Source organism: Balaenoptera borealis (genome assembly GCF_965194805.1).
Source record: "Balaenoptera borealis genome assembly, chromosome: 8".
Lineage (NCBI taxonomy): Eukaryota > Metazoa > Chordata > Mammalia > Artiodactyla > Balaenopteridae > Balaenoptera > Balaenoptera borealis.
Window position 1 is genome coordinate 47,332,083 of NC_138865.1, and position 18,315 is coordinate 47,350,397.

General features: G+C 42.9%; 3 protein-coding genes across 5 annotated transcripts in view; 2 read left to right on the forward strand and 1 right to left on the reverse strand.

Annotated features, from left to right (window-relative positions):
* C9orf72 (C9orf72-SMCR8 complex subunit) overlaps nt 1-18,315 on the forward strand; it is a 76,842-nt gene that overhangs the window by 44,543 nt on the left and 13,984 nt on the right. The gene's annotated exons all lie outside the window — the stretch shown is intronic.
* Nucleotides 1-18,315, forward strand: part of MOB3B (MOB kinase activator 3B) — a 250,906-nt gene that overhangs the window by 776 nt on the left and 231,815 nt on the right. The gene's annotated exons all lie outside the window — the stretch shown is intronic.
* Nucleotides 1,765-7,743, reverse strand: IFNK (interferon kappa). Its single transcript, XM_082400615.1, has one exon. The coding sequence runs from the start codon at nt 5,046-5,048 to the stop codon at nt 4,422-4,424; it is 627 nt and encodes a 208-aa protein (XP_082256741.1). The 5' UTR covers nt 5,049-7,743; the 3' UTR covers nt 1,765-4,421.

Below are 18,315 nucleotides of genomic sequence, written 5' to 3' on the forward strand. Positions count from 1 at the left end.
TGGAAACCCTTCAACTTTCCTTTAATTGCCCCCTCCCTGCCTTTGGACCCCTCTGGAAGGGTAAAGGGCCGACTCCCGGCGCCTGGCAAGTAAGTACCAGAGACCCCAAACTCCTCAAGATCCCTCTTCACCCACCTTCCTGACCCCCTCCCAGACGTCCTCCCCTTAGGGACCACGCGACAGAGCCGATTGAGATCGTGGCGAATAGCCTTTTGTTTCTCCGCGTTTCCCCTATTGTTTGCCTCTCTCACATCTGGCGGGGCTCGGGAGACAAGGAAGCCCCTCGGGTCCTCCTCCCCCGGCCTCCACACCAGCTACCCGGCCAGCTCGCTCCCGGGAGCCCGCCTGGGGAAGGAGAGGAGCCCGACCCCAGCGGGGCCGCCCCACCCGGGCCTTGCGGTTAGAGGGCGGAGGGAAAGTTGTTCCTTCCCCGCCTCCTCGGGTGCCTGTGGCCCCGGGCGCATTTCTCAGGTCTTATCCCCAGCGCGCCGAAGAGCGCAGGTCGAGATGGGTGCCTCTTTCGGCAGAGAGTGGAAGCGAGGTTCCGCCCCAATCCGGGGTGTCCTTTGGTGGGTTCCAGGGGATTCCGATCTCCGCCTAAAGGCGTGTGGCCTGCCCGCTGCCAGGCGGCGGGACGGGATCAGGGCATGTCTGGTAGGCAGACAGCTCTAAGGCTCTGAGGTCTGCGAGTTTCCAGGGGTTGGAGGGCAGGCGAGTCGCCTTAAAGAGAATGGAGATATGCAAATAACCTAGGAAGCCTCGAGACTTTTTCTAGAAACAGGAGTGAAGTGGCTCCCTCCAGAATGAACCTGGAGTTCTGTCTTCGCATAGGGCTCCAAGTGTAAAGTCCCGGCCCCCTCTCGGCATTTAGGAAAAACGGACCCGGAGGACCCAGCGCAGACGCTGCCAGGGCCGAGTTCAGGATACCCAGGCCCTGTGAATAGGTGTCTGGGGACAGAGTTCCCCTGTGAGTGCGCCTGTGAGATTATAGTGGCCCTGTTTCTCTGCCTTTCCTATCAAGTTGTTTGCTTACACATGGTGCTTATTCTTAGTGACTGTGGATTATTAAAGAACTAGGACTTAACACCTGAAACTAATATAATATTGTAAATCAACTATACCTCGGGGGCGGGGGGGAGGCGGGGGGGGGGCGGGGGAAGAACTAGGGCCGAAACACAGTAGCCACTCTGAGAGGGCAGGGCCCCCAGCTGGTGCCCCTAGAGTCGCTTAGACTGAGAGGAGACTGTCTGTACACCTGTTGGAATCTATACCTGCACATAGTCTTACATATACTGGGGTTGTCAGCTTTTTCTGTGTGACTGACACCCAATCAGTCCCCTTCCAAGGAGACTCAACTACACTCTTTTTTTATTTTTTATTTTATTTTATTTTTTTTTTAAAGAAAACTGACCTTTTTTTTAAAAAATTATTTATTTATTTATTTATTTAATTTATTTATGGCTGTGTTGGGTCTTCGTTTCTGCGCTAGGGCCTTCTCCAGTTGCGGCAAGTGGGGGCCACTCTTCATCGCGGTGCGCGGGCCTCTCACTGTCGCGGCCTCTCTTGTTGCGGAGCACAGGCTCCAGACGCGCAGGCTCAGCAATTGTGGCTCACGGGCCCAGTTACTCCGCGGCACGTGGGATCTTCCCGGACCGGGGCTCGAACCCGTGTGCCCTGCATTGGCAGGCAGATTCTCAACTACTGCGCCACCAGGGAAGCCCTACACTCTTTTTTTATCCTCCACAATTTGATCCCTGCCCCAAGACAGGGGAGGGAGGAAGCTTCCATCTGAACACTCGTGACCGATGTACCCACTCAAGCATTTTAAGTAGAAACTGTGCACTGGCCTCTGCCCAGTTCCAGAAGTTTTCCCTTTACTGGACTTAGAACTTTTGAGCTTCCATTTAATAAAGAAGAACAAAGGAGACTAAGTCAGGAGGGTGGACACATAGAGCACTTTCTCCAGTGATTTCTGAATATTACCAGTGGGACCAACAAAAGAAAGAAAGCAAAATCTTTGAAGCACCGGAAGGCACTTTACAAAGATTTCATTACGAAAATGATCCCCAAGGAAGGATTCCTTTGAAATTAGCAGCAGCAGCAGCAGGAGAAAAACAAGAAGGACCTGAGTTGCTCAAGAAGTGTCTAAAGGCATCATTAACGAAGTGAAAGGGCAGTGTCTGTCCCAGTCTACTCCAGTAAGGAAAACAGGGTAATTGCAGTGAAAGATAAGCTTGTACAGTTTCTTTAATTTTAGAATTAAAAGAAAACCCTTCCCAGCATTGTAGAAAAAAACAGAAAATACAGAGAGGTGAAAATTAAAACAGGAAGGAGGGATATTATAAACAAGGCTCCATTAAACAGTCTTATCCAGGTATTTCCTTGGAATAAATTTCTGGAGATAGGATAGCCAGGTCTAAGGAGTTAATGTACTTTTTAAGGATATTTAAAATGCCATATTGTCCCGTAGGAAACTTGTGCCAGTTTAGCCTCTCCCCATCAATACATAGGAGTTTTTTTTTCCCCTATACCCCACTGAGAGTCTATATTATCACTCTTTTTTATCTCTGCCAGACTGGTGGGAGGGGAGTATCTTATTGTCTTCTTTTGAATTTCTTTAATCATAAATGAGATTAAACATTTTTTCACATTGCCTGTTAGTATTTCTTTGTGATGGTGCCAGTTTGTGTCCTTACCTATTTTTCAGTGAGAGTGTTCTCCTTTTTCTGACTAGTGGTGCTCTTAATAAAAACATCCTGTTCTGACTTCTGCCCCTGCCAGTACAATCAGACAATCTTTATTGACTTGAAGCGTCAATTCTCTTCCTTCTTGCATTGCAAACATTTAGCAAGACTGCAACCATCACTTGCTGAAGTCACTGACACGGTCCCAGTAGAGTTACAAGGGAGACCATGCAAAGGCATTATTAGAGAAATTCATGGAAAATATTAAGTGTGTACTTTCTGCTCAGTAGCTTGCATGCCTTAACTCCTTTATAGCTTGTAATGCTTTTTTAAAATTTAGAACTACTACTGATGAGTTTTTTCTAAATGGATTATACTAACTCATTTTATTGTCTGATCCTTCCACTGATAACCCGTATACCATGATCCACAGCTAGTTCTTGTGCTGTTAAACATTTCTTCTAACTTCTGGACTGAATTTGCCTCAATTTTATCACAAGACTTTCTCAGTTTGACTACATTGTTGGAGCCCTGTACTTGGATGAATCTTGAATCTAAACAGTTTAGCAGCGTGCTGTTAAAGTAATAGCAGGAGAAGCCTTCCAAGAGCTGAACCGGGTACATTTCACCCTCTTTGATGCATTTGGGTAGCCGCAATCTCTGTTAATTCTTGCTTGAAGGTAGATGGTTCTGAAATGGGGTAGGGGAGAGAGAGGAAGAGAAGATTCATTTCAGCTAGAAGGTGAATTAATACAGATGAAGGACCACACAAGAAAAGTTAAGTAAATAAGCTGGGTAATCTAGGTACAAAATAACTTTCAAAAAGATAAAGTCTATTAAAGTGTCATGTATTATTAAATTTATTTAACAAATAGAAAGTGGCTTTCTAATTGGGAAAATCCAGTCTGAAATTCTTCCATAGTCTGACTGTAGGCATTTCATTTCAGGCACAAAACAAACAAACAAAAAACAATGAAAGGCAGATATTAAACTTTTCTGCAGCATTTTCCATGCCTTTAGATGTAAAAATCACACAGTATGCATTAGGAATGAACAGTGCTCTCTGCATTAAATCATAGGCATCTAATTCAACCATCCAATATCATCATGGATCTTCACTCTCTTAAAATAATAAAATACCAAGCCACAAACTTTGTATCATTTTAACCAAACCAAGTTGAGAAGCAAATGGGCCAGAAATTTCATTTTTTTTTTTTTTTTTTTTTTTTTTACAGTAGGGAGACAGGAAGGGTTTTAACTCTATGGGAGCGTGTATAAGCTCTTTTAAACATGCTGAACTTTCCTAGAATAAACAACCTTGGCAACAAGAGGATTAAGTCATTGAGGTGTAACATTTTGCAATATTCTCTGATCCGTGTCCTCTAGCCATTGTTTTGGTGGAGTTCAAAGGTGAGAGATAGAGCAAAGCACGTACGAAAGAGAAAAGGGAAAGAGGAACAGAAAGTAGAAGTTGGAGGGGGAATCCTCCTTTAAAACTGTCTTCAGGACTTCCTAACAAGACTCTTGGTCACCCAGGAGGTGGTTGGCATCACTTTTCTTTAGAGAGGTGCATGTGGCTGCCAAACTTCAGAAACGGTGAACATTACCTAAACCACCACCAATCCAACAGAGGGGAGCCTTGGCGTAGCACAGTAATCCTTAAACAGAAGATGAAGGAGGAAGAGAGGGAAAAGGAGATTTGGGAGAGAAATGGAATTTGAATTCTAAGATTATACCTCATTTCCTCCTGAGTAGTGCTGTGAATTTATGGAAGAAGTAGAAGCATCTCCTGATTTCCACTCGGACGATCTCCCAGGCACAGTGACTGTATTTCTTATCTTTGAGGAACCTGTCTATCCTGTTGAAATATCTCCTCAGCTCTAGGTTGCTCAGCTGGGGGACCGGAGCTCCTGACTGTGTCCACTCATCCTCTGCCATCTCTCTCATGTCTTCGTTTTCCTCCTCCTCTTCTTCCAAGCATTGTTCCAGGTATTGCAGCTGTTGATCAAGTCCGATTTGGACTTGTCTCAGGTGTTTCTCTTCCCAAGTGGATTTGAAGGTGTCTTGAATGAAGATGTGGAAGGCCTGTCTGGACATTTCATAGAAGGCCTCCTTGATGTCCCTCGTCAGAGGCTGGGTGTGTGAGAGGATCTCTTGGGGCAACTCAAAAGCCTTGCTTTCCCTTAGACACTCTATAGGAAACGACTTGCTCATCCTGCTCAGAAGGCTCAGGTTTTGCCAGGTGACTCTCCTCAGGTGAACATCCAGCAAGCTACAGTCCAGAGAGAGGATGCCGGTGACGAACAGACCCACGAGGCACACTGGCCACGTGCACTTTCGAATCACATCAGGCTCGGCGCTCATTTTTTTTCCTCGCCCCCTTAGCTGAAAAATCCACAAGACTCAAGGTTGACAGTGAGTGAGGTTTTAGGTCTTAAGTATTACTTCGTGTGCCTTTTATACACCTGGGTATCTTCAGTGGGGAGGAGTTTTCTCATTCGTCATTTTATGGTACTCACGGTTTCGGCCCCTTTGCCTCTGAGGCTTTTTTGACTTTGGCTGACTACATTGACTTTGGGAATGCAATCTTGGTTTTTTTTTTTTTTTTTTCAGAGAAGTGAGCAAAGCATTACCACTGTGTTATCTTAGGTGCCTGGATGATCCATCCCAGTACTATAGACTCATCGGAACAAGGCTGATGCAGACTGTTTCAGAAAGCACTGAAAACTGGGACTCTATACACCTGCTCACCTAACACTATTACACAAGAGAGAGCAATCCTCCAAGGAAATATTTGTACCTGACCCTGTAGCCGAACATCTTCTCTCATTGAGTTAATCATAGACGTTGACAAAATAACTCTGATTATTTGATTGCAAGACCACTAGAACATAAAATAGGTTAGGTTGTTTCCAATCTTGATAAATTAAGCTTTTTAAAAAATAATTCATTAATTAATTTTTATTTTTGGCCGCGTTGGATCTTCGTTGCAGTGCCTGGGCTTCTCCTTGTGGTGGCTTCTCTTGTTGCGGGGCACAGACTCTAGGCGCCTGGGCTTCAGTAGTTGGGGCACGTGGGCTCAGTAGTTGTGGCTCGCGGGCTCTAGAGCACAGGCTCAGTAGTTGTGGCGCATGGGCTTAGTTGCTCCGCAGCATGTGGGATCTTCCTGGACCAGGGCTCGAACCCCTGTCCCCTGCATTGGCAGGCGGATTCTTATCCCCTGCACTACCAGGGAAGTCCTTAAATTAAGCTTCAATGTTTGGATATTTTCTCTTTTTATTTGATTTTTCTGGGCCTCAAAAAAGATGAAAAACAGAGTGGGTCGTTGAGCATGGCACTTATCACAGAACAGACTAGGCCAGCTTAGTTTTCTGTTGCCATTAGGAAATGTTGAAACTCTCCAACTATCCTTTCCTTTAGTTAAACCTGAACCAGTGCTTACCACCCCCGCATAGCATTTTGTATGATCTGATCTCTTTCTTAGAAGTCCTCCAGAGGGTTGTATATCAGGGAATATTTTTCTGCCTCATTAACTTCTCTCTTGTAGTATCATGCATTTTTTTTTTAACTTTTAGATATGGTTTAGACAGTATTTTAAAACTTTAACTTAGCTGTCTTTCCTTCTTGTTTAGAGGTTCTGTGTGCTGTAAAGTTTTTTTTGTTTGTTCCTGTTTGTTTTTGAGGAGGTATTATGAGTAGGTGATCACCCATTTTAGCCAAGCTAATTCACACCTGGATCAGTATTACTGTGGTAATAATGGCTGTCCACCACTTATGGTTTTCACCCTGTTTGACCGGATAACCTTCTTCTGGTTTTGGTCAAAGAAAATTTCTTTCTCCAGGAATGTGAAATGGGATGTCATTAAATAAGGCTAGCTTTAGTTACCACCTTAAAAAAAGAAATTCATTAATTTTCAATAAAATCATTTTAGAATGGTAAGCAACCACCGTTCCATAAATATGGCAGACTTGGACTGCAAAATTGCTTAAAATGTTTGTGTCTAAATTAGCTGGCTACACCAAAGGCTAATTGTAGACAAGTGAGACATCTTAAAATCCTGGCTTTTTGGACTGGTTTACTATGAGAAGAAAACCTACTACATAATGTTACTCTATGTGCTCTCTCTGTATAAATTCTGATTTCACAGAGATATTTTGTGGGATGACTAACTTAGAAAAATAATTAGGAAAATGGGCCCTTTTACACAGGAATATAAATTGACACAAACTTCCTGGAGAGCAAGGTGGTGCTATGTATCAAAAGCCTTAAAAATGTACATAATCTTTGACTCAGCAATTCTCCCTCTAGGAGTTGATCTCCAAGAAATAATGATGGATGTCTTTTAAGGACTTAGCTGTCAGGAAGTTCATCACAGCAAAAAACTGAAAACAATTGAAATGTTCAGCAGTAGGTACTTGGTTGAGTAAACCATCCGTAGAAAACGTCTGTGCAAGCATTAAAAATTATGTTGTGGGAATATATTTGGTTACTTGGATGGATACACTTTGTAGCTTAAAAACAAGCTTACGTGGTACTATACAGAGTCTGATTTGTTAAATATAAACATATGCATATATGTACAGAAGAAATCTAGAAGTATATATGCTACAAATATTGAGTCATTATCTCTGACTAGAAAAATAATGGGTGATTTTTAGTTTTGTATTTTTATTTACCTAGATTTTTTAAGTTTTCTATAGGCAGCAAGTATTTCTTATTTAATAAGGCAAACTATTTTTCAAACAAAATATATTGAAAGGGGCTTCCCTGGTGGCGCAGTGGTTGAGAATCTGCCTGCCAATGCAGGGGACACGGGTTCGAGCCCTGGTCTGGGAAGATCCCACATGCCACGGAGCAACTAGGCCCGTGAGCCACAATTGCTGAGCCTGCGCGTCTGGAGCCTGTGCTCCGCAACAAGAGAGGCCGCGATGGTGAGAGGCCCGCGCACCGCGATGAAGAGTGGTCCCCACTTGCCGCAACTAGAGAAAGCCCTCACACAGAAAGGAAGACTCAACACAGTCATAAATAAATAAATAAAAGAACGTGAATTAAAAAAAAAAAAAAATATATATATATATATATATATTGAAAAAAAGAGATATTATACATCTGCAATAGGATCAATACTACTTTATTTATGCAAACATTTCTGTTCTAGGGTACTTTAAAAAGGAGATGTGAATTTTCTCTGAGATTCAGTTCTAATTCAGTTGATATGAATAATACAGACTATGTGGGAGTTCAGTGTAGTATTGTTACAGCTTTGCATATAAAAAATATAGGTTTATGTATATATATATATATAAAATACATATATTTATTATTGCACATACGTACACACACAGAGTTTATAAAATGCAAATCTCTTCTGAGGGCCAGACCTTCTTACATACCTCACTTAACTTCTTATACCTAAAGCTTTTTGAATTGTCGCAGTTAGAACTGCTTGTTCCTCTTTGGGCTTCTACAGTGCTTTGTCCTCCTTAATTCTGGCTTTGTAAAGTAAATAATTGTGTAAGTGTTGATCTCCCAATTTTGTGTGCCCCCCATCTCCACCCACCCAGGCTGCTTAGCATAGTTTGTGCTTGAGACAGTTCAAACGTACTAACCAAGCTAAGAGATTGTTCAGTTGACCTTCTGTGCTAAGAGGTTCTGCCCGAGGGTGATGGAGGTGGCTGGAGATTTGGCTGTTGTCAACCGTCTTGAAGGTCCCTGTATTTTCTGCCATGTACAGTTTTGTCATCTTATCCCCCTCACCCCATATTCCCTCCCTCTATTGTCATTCCGTATTGTATCCTCATTTATTCAAAACTGTAGTTTTAGCATCTACCACATGCCAATCCCTGGGCTAGGCCTTGAAGAAGGAGGGATAAGGTATAGTCCATGATCTCAAGGAGTCTGCGGTTGAAGAAGTAGGTATGTTCTGAGTGTTTCAGGTACAGGAGTAATTCATAGGTACTCCCTATAGCGTGTACCTCATTCCTCATGTACAATATTCATGACAAAAAAGGAAAGATGATTGACAGGCCTGCTGTCCCCTCTTCCACCATTAGAATTGCTTGATGTAGCAAACAACCATATGGAAGACCCATGCAGTATTTGGAATGCACCTATACTAAAAATCATTAATTTTTTAATCTAAAATTCCAATTTAATGGGGTGTCCCGTATTTTATCTGGCAACCGTATCCACCATGCCAGCTCCCATTGAGCTCTTAGAGCAGAACTCAGACATGAAGGCCTCTGCAGGAAGCTTTTCCTCTGCTAGCTGTCCGCCTTATGCAGAGGGGCATTCGATTGTGTTTCTCTGTGCTGGTTTGACTTGTGCACACATCCCTAACAACTGTGCACAGTCCGAAGATGGTACCTGCCACACTAAGACAGAATAGCACACACACGCACTCTCACACATAATTGCTGTGATCAGAAGCATTATTGCATGATCAGTATTGGTCATGCCTCTGTTCTGTAAAAGCCACGCCATCTGACTCTATCTCAAAATATAATTAGAAAGGTGAAAAGAATGGCAGTGTAAGGAATCGTTTTTATTCCAGAATTTGTCTGTCACAACTGCCCAGTCTGAAACTGTGGGCTGTATTTTCACATGCTAACATTGTTCCATGGTACCTGCTCTCATTTCTCTCGATCATTTCTATGTGGTCAGACTTTCCTCAGGGGGAAAGCGGATTAGCAGGGGCTGCCCTGTTGTCAATGGAACTGTGTGAATTTGACATGTGGATGACCTGGTTAACAGTAATGGGCAAGACACAATTTGTTTGACAAAATGGAGATGAGACATTTCAGTCTAGACAAGATAGCCGTGACTCAGCTCACAGGCATTTGGCATCGTATGGCTAAGATTGATAGCGCTCCGTGAAAAGGCAAGTTTTGAACCAGGGTGAGAGTAACATGTTGATCATCCATGTGACTCAGTGCATGAAAGTCAGTCATTCTGTTTGTGGGGTCAGAAGATGATTGAGCCCAGTAAGGAGCTCAGAGATGGGAAGCCTTGTGTCCATACCTGTCAGTGCTTTCCATATGGCGTGCAGACAGCGGTCACCACAAAGTCATGTGCAGCTCATTTAGCCCAGACCAACCCTGAAGCTCTAATAACTGGGTGTTTCACTTATTCCCACTGCCTCCCATATTGGGGTCCCCTCTCCCCTGGTCCTCTAGTCCCTTTCTTGGTTGTTCTTCTCTTAATGACGTAACTGACATAGAAATTTATAGTGACTACACAAGTAATACGTGGATATGTGTCCATATGGTAAAAATTTAAACATTTCAGATAAAGTGAAAGCTTTGCTTGCCAGCTCTGCCTCCTGTCATGCCTCTTTCCTCCCCTGCGGTAACTACAGTTATCAGTTTGGTATGTCCTTACTTGATATCTGTCTCCCCACTAAACACTAAGTTCCGTGAGCGCATGTCCAACAACTGGCTTGTTCGCTGCTCATTCTTGAATGCCCACAGGGCTCACAGAGATGCAGAGACACCTGGACCACTTCCATGGGTGATACATGGCATGGGAGTAGGGGGACTTGTATGTATTTTTTTAAAATTGCCGAAACAGGTTTATAAAAATTGTGATATGCTTTGAAGTTCAAGCCTGGAAGTGTATTCCTGTGACTGTATATATGATATCATTTGGATATCATTTTTAAAATCTATGTTATAAACCCTTTGTGAATGTGAAGCCCAGGATAAATGGCTCATCAGACCTGGATCAGACAGATCCAGGTGCCTTTCACAGCACCCTGCACATAGTAGGTGCTCAATAATTATTTGTTGGATGATCAAGGGAAGATAATGAAGCCATGTCTCAGTGACAGGGAAGTTATTTGGTGGTTTAGTTCTTCTGGTGTAGAGATACGGGGAGGACAAATTCAGGTGCTAGGGAGACTTGAGAAGTTCACAGAGTGGTAGATGGCAGCTCAAGCATTCGTTCAGTGTCCCCTCCTACTTCCATTGCTTTTGTCTTTGGGATTCCCCGAGGCTGGTTAGGTCATGAGCACCATCGTACCTCTACTTTGGTGGTATCACATAGTTCTAGTTGGTTTTTTAAAAATATTTATTTATTTATTTATTTTGACTGTGCTGGGTCTTAGTTGCGGCACGCGGGATCTTTGTTGCGGCATGTTTAGTTGCGGCATGAGGACTTCTTGGTTATGGCATGCGTGTGGGATATAGTTCGCTGACCAGGGATCGAACCTGGGCCCCCTGCACTGGGAGCGTGGAGTCTTACCCACTGGACCGCCAGGGAAGTCCCAGTTCTGTGTTGTTTGGTTAACTCATACATCCTCTCCTCTAGACAAGAAGTGTGTCTTACTCAGTTTTGTATGCTTGGCACCTCTTACATAAAGACATCAAATGTTTGTTGAATAAAAGACGGCCATGTGATTTTTTTTATGGTTCTCAAGTTTGGGTATTAACCTGTGCTGAAAAAACTGAGAGCTTCCAAAATCATCCCTTCCCCCTCCCCCCCTCTGAATATTGCCACTTCTCTGTATTAATTGCTCCTGGTAACTGTCATTTTATATCACCCTTTTGGAGACTCAGTGGACAGACTTACCCCTGGTTCGCTTTTATGGCCCAGCTTCAGATTATGCACATAGTAACTTCCTACACAGGAATAATTTTAGCTTTTAGAAAATGACCCCAGATAAAAAGAGATTTAACGTGGTGGAATAAGTATGTAAGTAAATAAATATGCACCACCAGTAAAACCTACCCTCAGTTTGGGGTTTATCAGAACAGCTTCCATCTGAATCCTGTTCCACTGTTGTTTCTCTTGGTCCGTTTGAACCCTAGTGGGGCTTTCACTTCTGAGTTGGTGGTAAGCATTTCAGATGAGAGAGGTCACCTACCAGAATAACCCTCCCTTTTACCCACTGAGTAGATGTGGATTTCTTCCCAGGCCATATCTGAGTGTGCCTGTAGTCCGGAAGAACAACGAGAGTGGAGTGAGTGATGGACAGAGATGTCCTCTTGTCTTGGATAAATATTTTAAAAGGAATTGCCGTGGCAGAGATGAGGACAGTGGCTTCTTTTAATAACTATCAGTTTGAATATGGTCATAAGGTTTCCTGACATTTATGAAGAACAAAGAAAGGTATTATTATGGAAAAATTTAAGTGGGCTTTTCTTTTCTTTTTTAAATTTTTATTATTTATTTGGTTGCGCCGGGGCTTAGTTGCGGCAGGTGGGCTCCTTAGTTGCAGCTCACCAGCTCCTTAGTTGCAGCATGTGGGCTCCTTAGTTGCGGCATGCATGTGGGATGTAGTTCCCTGAACAGGGATCAAACCCAGGCCCTGCACTGGGAGTGCGGAGTCTTATCCACTGCGCCACCTGGGAAGTGCCGAGTGGGCTTTGCTTTGACTGACAGAAGATTCACATGCCCCAAATTTTAGGGTCTTTTTTTTTTTTTTTTTTTTTTGGTCTGAGAAATGCCTGGGTTTGAGGATAGTGTCTGGAATAATCTACTAGGGCTATGGGCAGTGGAGAGGGGCCTCTTTTCTTCCTGACAACACCCTTGCCCCTAGGTAGCCTGTGAAGTGCAGACTCTATATCATAGAATGTAGGGTTGGAAGGAAAATGAGAGATAGACTCTTGAGGTCAGAGGGGTAAAGTGACTTGCCCAAGGTCAGAGTGGTACTTGGGGGCAAAGTCAGGCTGAGACCCAGGTCCTCTGGCCTCAAGGCCAACACTGCAAGTCTTTCATCAGTAAGCAGAGAGCTCCCTTCGCTCTGCTTCCACTGAGAGGAGATGCCTGCCGGCAGCCATAAGAAAGGGGATTCTGGAGGCTTTCTCTGCTTTGAAGTCAGACAAGGATGCTCTAGCTCAAGCTCCTTCTGGTACTTCACAAGGGCTTTTCGGCTCTGTGAGGGAGGCATTAGTTAGCAAAGCAGGAAACCCTGAGTTGTCTGACACCCCTAATATTTCTACAAAGTTCCTTAGAATTCTACAAATAAAGACTGTTAGGCTTCCCAGATTCCTAGGTCAGCTCAGGACTAAAGTGGTTGCCCTAGAGAAACCTGGAATGGGTTTCCTGAGAGGTTTCCCCCATGTCTGAAATTTATTTCTGGACTCATTTACTTATTTTCTTTGTTTTCCATCATATCTCCAGTGCTTAGCACATAGCATATGCTTAATAAATATTTATTGAACAATTAAGTATGTGTGTCACTATTTTATCTTATGAGTATACTGTATGAGATCGGTTCAATAACTCTACCTCTTGGTAGAACTGTGTAACTTTGAGCAAGTCATTTAAACTTCCTGAACTTCATATGTAAATAGGGATAGTAAGGGTACCTACCCCAAAGGGTGGTTGTGGAGATGTAAATTGCTAATAACAGTGCCTGGTACATAGTAAGCGGTCAGTATGATAGTTAACATCATTATCATCATCATCATCATTATCTGTTGCCTAGAGTGTAAAGACAATGCTAAATTCCAGGAGTACAGGAGTAGAAAAGACATATATAGTCCCTGTCCTTGCAGAGACTCCTGGAGGCAGTGATATCCGAGCTGAGTCTTTTTTAAAACTTATTTTATTGAACTATAGTTGATTTACAATGTTGTGTTAATTTCTACTGTACAGCAAAGTGCTTCAATTATACATATATATATATAGGCATTCTTTGTCATATTCTTTTCCATTATGGTTTATAATAGGATATTGAATATAGTTCCCTGTGCTATACAGGAGGACCTTGCTGTTCTGAGCTGAGTCTTGAAGGGCAAAAGCTGGTGGGAGTTTGAATTAGCATGGTGATAGTTGGTATGGAGAAGAAGAGAATTATCTAGGAGGTAAGATTGGCAGGTCTTGGTGATTGATTTGGAGTGGGAGGGTGAGAAAGAGGAAATAGACCAGGGTGGAGCCCCATTTTTTTAGCTAGGTATACAGTGGTACCACCAACTAAGAGGTAGCATATGGGAGAAAGAGCAGGCTTGGGGGGGAACAACTGGTGGGTTCTGTTATAGATGGGTTACTTTGAGTTGTCTATAGCCAAGTGGAGATGTCCATTCGGCAGTTGGATATATGGGTCTGGATGAGGGCTGGAGACTGATCCAGGTGGGAGAGAGAGATTTGAAAGTATCACTAGAAGCTGTGGGTGATAATTAAGACCATAAGAATCAATGGGTCTGTCTGTTTAAAGAGGACATGAGTGCAAAAAGAAGTGTGAGCCAATTTCAGAACCCTAAGAATAGCCTGCATTTAAAGAGTGGGCAGTGGAAGGAGAAACTGAAGAGGATGGTCACAGAGGCATGAGGAGAATGAGGATGGAGTATTTTGACTCTTTATCTGCTTCTCTGCCTAGATAAATCCTCATAATCCTTCTCAACACAGCTCTCTAAGACAGCCATTCTCAACTCAACTCTATTTGCCATCATTAATCTAGACCTAACCCCATCTTACAGATGAGATACTTGAAGCTCAGAGAAGGGAATTAATTCATTTAGGCCTAAAATCAAAGCCTCTCCCTCCCCCTTTCCCTCCTTTGTTCTTTTCTAGCATATGCCCCCATGGAACATGCCAGGTGTGTATCTGTAAGTTCTTGGCAGATGTCAACTGGATTGAAAGTTGGCTTGGTAATTTCACTTCTGCCATTTGGGGCTACAGGAGTTGGAGAATGTATTAGTTTCCTAGGACTGCTGTAGTAAATTTCCATGAACAACGTGGCTGGGACTTCCCTGGCAGTCCAGTGGTTAAGACTCCGCACTTCCACTGCAAGTGGCACGGGTTGGATCCCTGGTCAGGGAACTAAGATCCCACGTGCTGGGCGGCGTGGCCAAAAAATCCCCCCAAAACAAACAAACGAAACAACAACGTGGCTTACAACAACAGAAATTTATTCTCTAATAGTTCTGGAGTCTAGATGTCCAAGATCAAAGTGTCATCAGGGCCGGGTTCCCTCAAAACATTCTAGGGACAAATCTTTGCCTGCTTCTTCTAGCTTCTGGTTATTGCTGGAAATCCTTGGTGTTCCATGTCTTGGAGACGCATCACTCCAGTCTCTGCCTCCATAGTCCCATGACATTCGCCGTGTTTTTATCTGTCCCTGTGTCTTCCAGACGTTGCCTTTTAGGTATTCCTTGGTAACAGTCTGCATAGTTATTAATAATAATAAAGGAAACTATTTATGTAGCAGTTACTAAGTACCAACTCTTTATATAAATTATCTTTAATTCTCATAGCCACTACACAATGTAGGTGTTATTACCCTTATTTTAAAGAGGAGGAAATGGAAGCTTGGAAGTATTAGATGACTTGCCTGAGATCACATATCTAGAAATCTACAGAATTAGGTTTCAAACCCAGGCCTGTCTGAGGCCACATTGTATTTTTACAAGGTCTAGGGTTGTAAAAGTTTTGGTGTAAAATCCACTGTGTGTATGTATTTCATTCCCACAAGGATTTGAAGCAGCTTATAAATATATATAATACAAGAGAATAAAAATGGTTAAAGAAATTAGAGTTGAGAGAAAACAAGATGAAGTCAGGGGTACAGTCTGAACATAAGCATGCTTGTCTAGTGTCATTATGGCAGAGAGTTGCAAATCTGTCCCTGGGCTTTCTAGAAGCAAAGGGGAAAGAAGACCTGTTAAAGTAACCACAGTATCCAAAAGATAAAACAAACTAGCAAAAAAGCTAAATCCTCAGTAGAAGCAAAGCTTTTCTTGGCACTGAGTCCTGGGGGGAAGTTGTCCTGCAGGCCTTCTGGAAGAGAGTGCTGTGGGACATCCTGGGCAAAGACCCCAGCAACTTCCTTACAGGAGTGACCATCACCACCATCACCACCACGTGTATTGCAGGGCTGAGTCTTGTAACCTCCCTCCGTGTAGGCAGATGTCACATTGCTAGGGCACAGTCCTTGCAGGCTTTCTACAGGGGCTTGTTGACTTTCCTCATGTTGAGCTACAGAAGGAGTTCATTAGTTCTGGATTGGGACAGTGTTTCTTCATCAGGGCTCAAAGGGGGGAAAAGGGTAGTCACACATGTTGGCATTCTCAGGGTGTTCAGTGTGGAGAGACTGCCCTGACATTTCCAGAGTCCCTGCCCAGATCCAATCCTGCGTTTCCTATTATATGTACAGAGGAACTTTGGGGAAAACTATTTGCAGGCCTGACTCTCCTCCATTTAGTCAGAACTGGGAAAACAAGCTATTTTGTCAGATTGACCCAGTGCCATAAACAAAAGTGAAGTGTGTGCTGGACTTCCACATGGTCGTGGGCTTGATTTGCTGTACTCCTCTAAGGGCGGTCGTCCTGGATATGGGAATCCAAGGACGACCGCATTTTACTCTGCATTGCGGGGACTTTTTTCTCTCCTGAAAGAGCTTCTTCGTAAGTTGGATAGCTTAAAATTCAAAGTGAAGACAGCCTTGTGTCCCCAAATATTATAGATAATTAAATGTTAAGACATCTTCTTGGGACTATTAATTTTGCAAACTCAAGCATTTTTTATTTAAGAAAAGAACTCACATATGGGTGGCCTCCGAGTTAAAACTTTGTATTTCCAGGAGTGATGCAGTTAAGAGAGCAGAAATTGGCATTGCCCTATACCCATCCCCATTGGGAGAGTGCAGTAACACTCATTGCCAAATGTGATAAAACAGTTTCTCATGAATGGTCCATGGGACAAAGAATGCTGTAATTATCTATTGCCTATAATTTCATCCATCCATCCATTCATCCACCCATCCATCTATTCATCTTTGAGAATATGATGCCTGAAACAAGACAGTAAAAAAGAAAAAGAGGTGAAGCAGTTCATGTCCTCATGGAATGTCCAGATTTTCAGACAATAAAGAATAAAATTTCAGGGTGTTATAAGTGTTATGAAGGAAATAAACAGGGCAAGAGGGTAACTGGGGAGGTGATGGCTGAATTGAGACTTGAAGGGTGAGGAAAAATCAACAATGTAAAGAGCTGGTGGGGAGAGCATTTCAGGCAGTGAAAACAGGAGGTTCAAAAGCTCTCATGGGGAAGAGCTTGGGCTATTCAAGGAATACAAAGGAGACTGGTTGTGTTGGAGTGAAGGGAGTGGGGAGGTTGGTCCTAGGATATGTTGGGATTGGGTAGGGCATGGCAGGTCATGATGTAGTTCCAATTTTATTCTAAGACTAGTGAAGACACATGTCAGAATTTTAAGCAAGAGAGTGGTGTCATATGACTTGTGCTTTAAAGAGATCACTTTGGGGCCTCCTTGTTGGGAGCAGTTTGGAGAAGGGGCAAGAATGGAAGCAGGGAACCCAGGTGGAGGGTGGATATTTTAGCAGGCTGGGTGAGAGTTGTGGTGGCCTAATAAAGGTAGAAGCAGTGGAGATGGAGAGAAAAGATGATTTGAGAGAAGCTGCTTATGATGTATTTGGGTCCAGGCTAACATCTGTGATCACCAAAGGCCATTTTCCAGAAACGCCATTATAAGGTCTTTACTGAAATAACACGGTAGTTTTTTGATAACCCGTAAGTAATCTCATTTGGCATTACATCTTTAACTGGATGGCCTTAAACTAGGGTAAGTCCCTTATACTTCGGACAACAAAATAAATAATTTACTTAATTAGACCTGGGTTGGGATTGAAGCTTGATTTTCGCAGGTTTAGCTTGAGGCTTAAGTTTCTGAGTGTCCCTTGATACACAAAACAGATACATATCCCTGTACGTTTTAACATTTTTAGATAAAATCATGTGTTTCATGATCAAGTTAAATCATGGATTACTATCTATAGTCAAATCATAATGGAATATAATCAATATAATCATACAATTCTGAAGTTAAGAAAGAGATTCTAATCTGTTATTTACTAAATATAGATGAAAGCCTGTAGCTAACAACTCCAATTCTCTCCAATTTGGTTTCTCTAAAAAGTCTCAGAAATGTCTAATTGTCAGAAATGCCAGTCCATACTAATGCTCTGACACAGACTATATTCCCATGAAACACAGGTGTTTGATAGGCTGGGTCAAGATGTTCTCATCACTAAAGTCAAGCAATGACAGATTTTTCTTGTGTCACAGAAACATTTTTTTTTTAAAGATTTATTATTTATTTATTTTTGGCTGCATCAGGTCTTAGTCGCGGCAGGCAGGGTCTTCATTGCAGCACGCGGGATCTTCGTTGCGGCATGAAGAATCTTTTGTTGCGGTGCTCGGGCTTCTGTCTAGTTGTGGCGTGCGGGTTTTCTCTTCTCTAGTTGAGGCACGCAGGCTCCAGGGCACGTGGGCTCTGCAGTTTGCCGCACGCGGGCTCTAGTTGAGGCGTGCGGGCTCAGTAGTTGTGGTGCGAGGGCTTAGTTGCCATGTGGCATGCGGGATCTTAGTTCCCTGACCAGGGATCAAACCTGCGTCCCCTGAATTGTAAGGCAGATTCTTTACCACTGGACCACCAGGGAAGTCCCTTTCAAGGTTTTCAACAACATTTTTCTTAAACTTTTGGCACCTCTGATGGTTAACCTGGAGTAGAAGCTAGGCTACAATGTTATCTTAGTTCTAGATTATTTAGTTATTTTATGAGCTAGTGTCTGATTTGGCACATAAGGATTAGATTCATTGTTTTACAAATAATTTATCAGTATTTCATAATATTGCAAAAAATCCTAGGACTTCCAGATGCTCCAGAGACCAG